At 44.5% G+C, this 8592-nt stretch overlaps 1 protein-coding gene across 4 annotated transcripts in view; it reads right to left on the reverse strand.

Moving 5' to 3' along the window:
* Nucleotides 1-8078, reverse strand: part of BEND7 (BEN domain containing 7) — a 50335-nt gene extending 42257 nt beyond the window's left edge. For all 4 annotated transcript variants that reach the window (XM_084206538.1, XM_084206537.1, XM_084206539.1 and 1 more), the window contains exons 1-2: nt 3877-8078; nt 42-125 (exon numbers count right to left, since the gene is read on the reverse strand). In XM_084206538.1, coding sequence (XP_084062664.1) covers nt 42-125; nt 3877-4354 — 562 coding nt within the window. In that variant the 5' untranslated portion in view covers nt 4355-8078. The remainder of the gene's footprint in view (nt 1-41; nt 126-3876) is intronic.
* Between the last annotated feature and the right edge of the window lie 514 nt (nt 8079-8592).

Below are 8592 nucleotides of genomic sequence, written 5' to 3' on the forward strand. Positions count from 1 at the left end.
CACGCAATGTTGCTCGAAAATTAATCAACACAAGCACATACCTAAAAAAACTGGTTGTGTTTCTTTGGTCTCCCCATTAACATCATTGCTGTAGTCAGAGATCTTATATATCTCATGATGGTAATCTGGAATGAAAAACGATAAAAAAAATTAGAATTCAAGTGATCTGGAAAAAATGTACACTGAACACATTGCTACAGTTTTACCACACAATTTATCAATATATCTGCAGTTTATTTCATGTACATCAAATTAACCACAGAAAATGTGCTCTGTATCAGCACCTCCTAAAAAACCTTTGCTCACACTGGAGAGACTCAGCTCAAATATTTCACAGATTTTAGGGAATAGCTACGCCTGCCCTAAATTACTGTGTTCATTTTCACAGCAAATTATCCCACCAGATGCCAATTATCTGGCTTCTTGCTTTACAGAAGGAAAGCAGATTTATAATGAAAACTTTACCTTCACAGAGACCAAGGCAAACTTTCAAACTCCACCTCAGTAAGGAATCAGCAATGTACATCAGGGCTCTATTGCTCAGCTGGCTTGACTCATACTGATGTCACTGGCCTCCCAATTCTGAGGAAAGGAGGATCAGTAACACCTTAGGATATTCACCTAGAAATTAATGCCTGTGATGACCTGCAGAATTAGCACTGGCACCTCATATACAGAGATGTTACAAGATATTAAAAAAAGAAAATCACTAAGTTTCTATTTTAAATAAAAGAATATTTTGCTGTGAAGGTCTCTGTTGTAACACCAGGCAGGTGTTCACTAAAATCAGAGCTTTGTTTACACAGAGAGAAATAGTAAGTCCAAGTAAAAAAAAAAGTATCTCAAGGCAGCTCTCCTGGATGCTATTTCTGACTCTGATACTGGCACACACTCTGTCCTTCGGCAAATCGCTCAAGACTGAACAATATATTCAGTGTCTTGAAAGAGCCACCTCCCCACCTCACTCCTTCCATACCCTCCCAGTTCCCAACGCTCTCAGCTACTCCCTCCTAAAACTGGTTTTATGTTTACTTGCCTCACAAAAAGTGAGGCAGAGATTAACTCATGGAAGGGATTTTAGTGGGATTCACTTAAAAGGTGTAACACAAGTGGAGGGCAGCATAAGCAGCTCCTTCCACAAGCAGCACACCTGCACCTCTGACCAAACAGGCACAGGACTGGAAAAGTCCCCTGGAAGTCACTTTTTTGTTAGGTGTGTTTATTTGTACAGCACAACTGTCTCGAACGCACAAGAGGAGGAACAACCCAGTATGTAAACTAAAATCGAGCCTAACACAGCAATTCTATAGAATGAGAAGGGCCTGGAAAGAAAATGAGGGGGAAACAACCACACCACAGAACTGGAGAGGTCAGGGATAAGGTGCTACACAAAGGATTCCTCTGCTTCCCGAGCACGCCCAGCCAATGAAATGGGTAAAGGTGAAGTCTGAGATATGACATCGAGGAAGTAAAAGCTTCTTTTATGAGACCATACTGGCAGAGTTTATGCTGCCTTCCAAGATCACTAGCTGTCCTGTTGAGCAGAGGGTGTGATGAAGTGGCTTGGTGTGCACCTGATGGCCATCCAGTCAGGGTCTACCTGCCACACTCTGAACCATCCTCTCAAGGACACTCAAGATCTGTGGAAGCAAGTAAGTGGAAACTAGGACTTAAATGACTTACGGACTCATGGTCCTTAGATATACAGATTTTACCCAGTTTCTTCTCTAGCACTTCCCTGTACATCCAGCTGGGCACAATATTCTTCTGGTCTGCAGCTGCTGCCTTAAAGTCACCACATTTCACCCCAGAGGTGGCTGTGTTTTAGCACAGCAATGGACCTTCTCTTGATTTGGTCACTATTGATCATTGTGATAAGGTGCTCAAAGAAATTTCTGGGACAGAATAAGCATTGTATGGGCACACATCAATAGCAGATGGTGTGTTACAAACCAATTCATACAGTATAGCCTTTTCTCTTTGGTTTCCTTTTTCTGCCTTGGATGTCACAGTCCAGGACTGGAAAACTGTATCAATTTCACAACAGTAAACACTAAACTGTGACATTACAGAATAACTCCTGCAAGAGGCAAAGGCCAATTACAAGAGACAACTATTTATACATAATTATCTTTCTAATCAACTGTGATAGAAAAGAGTATGAGAGTGCAGACTCACATACAAACCCTGCTTTTTATCTCCTCCACTCTCAAAGTAAAAAGACCTAATTTTCTCTCTAGCATATGCTTTTAGTGTAGCTTTGACTCTCTATATCCAAAAACAGACCACAGAAAAAATATTATTAATAATGTACCATCATAACTGGATTTACCTATTAAAATAAGGTTAAATAGGCTGTCTCATACACTGAGGCATATTTAAACCTGTAAGAAGTGGCAGCTGAGACTGGCAAAACAGTAACCTATTTCTGGCAAATACTCTTTTTACAGGCCATTCGGACAGAAAGAAAAAATCAAAATTTCAGTTTTGTTTTTCCACATTTTGCTTTCACCACCTCCATGCTCCAGCCCAGTTATGCACTAACTCTGCCTCCAAGTTGGGAGCATGTTCAGTACCACAATCCCACAAACCAAACCCGTTCTCTGTAAAATTACACCCTTGATAGGTTTGCTAATGGATACAGACCTCCAATGCATTTCAGACGTCTGGCAAGTCCCTGCCCCTCTAGTTTTAACAGGGACCGTGTGTGATGCCCCAGACCTCCCTACCTCGATACAGCAGTCATTATTTACTATTCCCACCAAGTGAGTTTATTTCCATCTTTGAATTTCTTTGCTTCAAACGTAATTTTGCAGAGCACTCCTCAGACAGCAAGTCTTGTCCCCCTTTTCACCAGCGTGACATTACACCCAAGCAGTCACCTGCCTTGAACTTGGCATGCAGGACACACACAGCATTTCATGGAGATATTCCCGTCCAATACTTGGGAATACAAAAGGAGAAACGATCTCGAATCAATTCCATCAGGGCAAAAAAGCATCTCATCGGCCGGAGAAGGGATAAATCCCCAACCAAAATAAATCCCTAGGGCTGGGAAGTCCACCTGTGAAAATGCCTACCAGCGGCTCTATCTTTTTTCCCCTTTAATTAAAGAAAACAACAACAAGAAGACTGAAACACAGAGCTGTGCTTCTTGCCCGACATGAATTCAAATATTTCTCGTCTCACGATCCCTTTTAAAATATCCTCTTTTCCAAAAGCAAACACACCCCGAGCGAACAAGTTACACGCCAGCGGCTCTCCCCTGCCCACGTACAATTAATTACCTGCGTGGATTTTTAATAAAGCGATCTCGATTCAGCTTTTCTTTGAAATACAAGGATGTACATAGAGGAGGAGAGGAAAAAAAACCACCCCAAATACAATAAATCCACAAGAGTTGAATACTAAGGAGGTCTGTCGCTGTTCAAGTGTCATTATTTTTTAGCAGCTTCCCGATTTTTTTTTCTCCCCCCCGCCCAAGCAGGATTCACCACTAAACACGATCCAACTTTATTTTGTGCAAGGTTCTTTGCTTGGAAAAAAAAATAACACGTCCACCTGAGGTGGTGGTGGGGAGGCTTGAGGTGGTGGTTTTGCAACAACACGTAACACACATGCAAAAAATAATTAAAAAAAGAAAGAGGAAACGGGAAGGGGGCGAAAGAAATAAAATTAAAAAAAAAAAAAAAAAAAAAAAAGATAGGCGTGCAATGGTTTCGGGGAGTTCAGGCAGAGGATTGCGGAGTTCAATAACAGAGCCGGGAGGGAGCGGCGGCCCGGGGGCGCCGGCGTTTCATAACGCCCCGCTCCCCCCGGGGCAAAAGTCGGGGCTGCCCCCGGCCAGCGAACAAAGCCCGGCCGCCCCCGCCTTACCTTCGTTGACCAGTTTAAAGCTTTGGGATTTCCTGCTCCTCTTCCTCTGGGCGAACTCCATGGTGCGGGCAGGAAGGAGCGGGGCGGACACAGGACCGAGCTCCGTCCCTCCGATCAGCAATACACGCGGGGGTTGGGAGAGACGGCGGCTCCGGCGGCGAATAAAGGGATCCGGGACAAGTTGGCTCCGGTCTCCCCCCCGCTCCCGCCCCGAACTTTGAGGAAAAGCGGGGTGCGGCGGGGGGAGCCCCGCGGGGGCGATGCCGCCGCCTTCCCCCCCGCCGGCTGCGCGGCCGCGGCCCGGCGGCGAAGGGCGGCCCGCAATGGCTTCGCCGCCGGCGCCGGGACCCCGGTGCCACCTGCTGGGGGAAGGAAGGCGGCGGTTCCGCCGGCCGGGAGCCGCCGCCACCCCGGGGCCGGCCCGCCGCCACTCGGCCCCGCCGCGGGCTGAGGGCGAGGGGCTGAGGGGCAGCGCCATTTTGTGTCCCCCTCGCGCCGCGCGCCTCGCACACGGGCACCGGCGCTGCCCGCTCAGCACCGCGGTGCTGCCCGCGGCTCCCCTCAGGGGCTGAGCGGGGGGAACTCCTCGTGTTTAGCAGGACCGGGCCAGGGCCGGCGGGGAGGGGGTTGAAGTTGGCGTGCGGAAGTGGGTAAACCTCAGGAACTGATGGCAACACCTGTTTGTTGCCGTGTTTTGCAGGGATTATCGCAGCGATGTGTCCGCTGGTGTCATGGACCGAGGCCTGGAGAAGAGCGCCGAGCCGCCAGCTGGGCTGAGCTCTGCCAAACCTGGATCGCCTTAGCAAGAGGAAGGGAGTCCCTCGGCCAAAAACAGGATCGCCTTAGCAAGAGGAAGAGTCTCGGCTCTCCAGAGGAGCGAGATTTAGGGCGTCTGGCAGCCCTCCCGACGGTCACCGTGAGGTCACTGCAGCCATACGGCTGGCCCAAACACAGCTGAAATTAGTGCTTTGATTTATTCACCACTTGACGCCTTCAGCCACACTTCCAGTTTGCTCACTGTGCTAAATTCACTGAGGGTGGAGTGGTTTTTTTTACAGCCGAGAGTGCTTTTGCCTGTTGCCTGTAGAGAAAGGACCCAGGCGTTTACAGTTATGACTGCTGATAACTGCAAACACAGCTCCGATCATCATCTTGTGTTTTACATGTAGTCAGACTGTGTTGTGACAAGGAGAAGACTGTGTGATACTTGCATACGCCTACTTGAACAGATGCAAATGCAGATCTTGCCTTGGTCTCCTCAGAGTACCCAGGAGAATCCCGTTAGCTCCAGTAATATTGACCGACCCTATCACTCAGAATAATGACATAAAATGAGGAGGAGGGAAGCAAATTGAATACTAACAGTAGTGATTTGTGTGCATGGACATAGTCAGACCTGAATTCTTGAGTGCAAGGTGCTGTCTAGACACCACACAGAGGGTAGATGTAGTTCTGAAAAGAAAAATTGGGAAATAGCCTTAATGGTGAAGCAATATCAGAAAATATGCCTAATGGTAAAATTTATTATATGCTGGAAAATTAAATTCATGAGGGAGGTTATGGAAACCTCACAGATTGGGTAGGGGTGTAATTTTCTATTAAATTGCTAAGTGGAAAATCCCAGAGGCAATCAGTATGCTACTTTTGGAATTTTCCTAAACTTCTCTGTAAGACTTTATGAAAGGAAACTGGGCTAACGTACTATTTAAAATCCGGCATTATATATTTTTGGGAGGATGCTGAAGCAGCAAAGGTAGATGGATGTCATATGCTGTTTGCTGGATCTTGTGGGTCCAATTAATCTCTGGTACAGTGTAATGAAGTCAGGTCTGAAATGCAGCAGCAGTATGTCTAATTTTTTTTTTTTTTCCCCAAACAGTCTGCTGATTCCTGTCTGCTAACTAACTTTATTTACAGGACTTACGTGCTGAAACTGTTGTGTTTGACTCTCATCCTTCCTGGGACAATAGGGTAATTTTTATAAAGCATAAGGCCCTCATTTACAGTTCAGCTCACATGATGAGCTTTATCCTGCATTTGCCAAAGGAATGTGCTACAAAAATCTTTTCTGTTTTCCTCTGTTACTCAATTTTGTGAAACATTTTGGGATATAATTTATGAAAATGTGATGGCAATGTTTTACCAGTTGCTCTCTTACTGGTTTTAGTTCTTCCTTCCTTGTGCTGATATTTTGCTTAAAGGGGCACTCGTGGCTTTAAATGACATTTCAGTCTGGGCAATGCAGTTTCCTGTAATGTTTTCCAAGTTGTTAGCACATCCCCTTTTCCAGTGATATTTCTCATTTTCCTTTTTGTGAGTTAGAGAGATCTATCCTTTTCATGCAGAATAAGCCTGCTCTTGCAAGCTAGCCTAATTGTGGTCGCTCAGATGAATAAATCTTGCAGCTTTCATTTCTGAAAGTGCGAGCCAGTGTGGATACCACAGCCCCAATCCTGCCATCTCATCTGCATAAAAGTGAATTAGAAACTAGGACAAGGTGACTTTAGGTCAAAGTCTTGTAGTTATCCATACAACACATAGGAGGATCCGGTAGCTGGAAGCAGCTTTCTGTCCTTCATTGCTGGTGCTTCTCAACTGAGACTTAGAAAAACTACACAGACTCAAAGGCTCCCAAGTACAGGGAGCTGTGAGTCTGTTGTTGGGCATTTTGGGGTGGGCATCCTAAAACTGGGCTGGGATCATCTGCTCTTTTGTCACAGGCCACCATTGCATTATTCCAGCTGGAGAAATGTAGAGATGAAAGTCCTCTTTATCCCATTAGAATGGCTGCCTTGTGTCACCCTAGATAGTCACTGCCTGCATCGCTGTGGCAGCCAAGTGACTTGGGATAAAGTGCACACTGGCTCTTGGGGGCAGACAGCTTTTAGCTTCATCTTTTATTTCAGTTTCTGTCTCGCTATCATGTTGTTATTATTACATATTAAGAACCCATAGGTCCTTTTTTTTCTGGTGAAAATATGAAAAATTCTGATCATTTTGTATCTATTCATGAATGGTTTCAAAGTATTTCCTCAAACCATTAACTGAGTAATGTGTTTTTCAAAATGCCATGAAATTAGCCAACTAAATAAGGGCTTTGTCTTGCAACATGTCCCAAGTCAGTATGATCATCCCTGATGATTTCTTAGTTAACATTTTATTATGCTTCAAGTTACTTTCAATATATTCCCTCCCCATTCTAACTGATAGTAATTTTTCCAACAATATTCTGCTGTGCAAAATACTTTCTTTTTTCTTTCAGATCATAAGCTAACTGATTAAATATAATTAATCTAGTAAAATTTCAGTATTAACCGCAGCAGTGCTCTTCACACAGGATGTCCCAGGCTTTTTGTTTCCAGGTGTGTCCAGGTCATTATAATATTTTATTATTCAGAAGTAGGATGGTATAGGACAAAGATGACTAAAGAGTCCTAGAGCTGAGGAGAATTAAAGAAGTGTACTAAGAACCACTTCAGCTTTTCAGTTGGAGAAATTATAGTGGAGAAAGTCTCATAAACTCAGTGATTTGATCTGAGGCTTAAAGTCGAATGTCAAGGAATTCATGTGAGGCTGTGTGAAGTGGGAAGAGGCTGCTGACTGTCACATTAATAGCACCATGATTACCACTCATCTTGGAGCCTGACGAGGTTCCGTGTGGTATTAGGGAGCAGGAGAAGGGTGAAGAGGTAAATTGGAGACCAGGAGCTGCACAGGTGACAGGTTAATAGGTGAGCTGTTTTGGTCAGTTATGTGTAATGAATGGCACTGAGGATTTTATAAACTGTAGTAGTGTTTCCAGTGGTGGTTTTGAGGTCATATGACATATGTGGGCAGTACTTAGCCCCAAAGCTGACAATAGGCCACGTTGTGCTCTGCTGTCTCACTACAAACCTTCCCTTTCAGCAGGCTCTCAGGCTGGCATATCCAAGGACTGGGTCATTAGGAGGAAGGTTTCTGGATGGCCTGAAGAATTCTGAAGTCAGGGGTGCAGTTTAACTTGTTTTCCAATCCTTCTTAAGTTTTTTCTGACCATTTGAGTCACAGTATTGACATTTCATGTCTCTGTCCTTATTCTTTTTTCTTTTGGAACGCGGTTTTGAAATGTCTTCTTGTCAGTCTTTCTCATATAAATTTTAAAGAAAAAAAATTACAGGACAGACCAATGTTTTCATCTGTTTGCCAGCTCAGGGAGACCAAAACATTCCAGAACTGTCTCAACAATAAAGAATATAACTGAATCTATGTACAAAGTGTTCTTTGTGTGTGCAGTCACAAACCCTCTGAATATTTCCGTATCAGAATGCAAACCCCCTTTTGTCAGTAAGGTTGAACTTTCCCCCCCATTTTTGAATTTATGTACAGCTTGGACTAAGATTGCAAAAGGAAGGGCACGGTATTCTAAGAGTCAATGCTTGAGGGTCATCCCCTCTGACCCAGTACTTGTGGATATTGGATATTAAGTAATCCCTAGGACAAAGTAGTATTTGGATTTGAATTCTGGGAATGGAGAGGGGACCAAGGTGTCTAATCAACAGATGTGGTTGAAGGATGAAGAAGAAAAGAAATCAACAACGCTCTTTTTTATGGAAGAGGATGTGAAAGAGTAAAAGAAATATGCCCATATACATGGACATCCTCTGCTTCTCTGCAACATGGAGAAACCATGGGCTGAACTAATTTTGGCCTTACAACACAAGTCCTTCAAGGCAGCTG

This window comes from Fringilla coelebs (genome assembly GCF_963513975.1).
Source record: "Fringilla coelebs genome assembly, chromosome: 5".
NCBI lineage: Eukaryota > Metazoa > Chordata > Aves > Passeriformes > Fringillidae > Fringilla > Fringilla coelebs.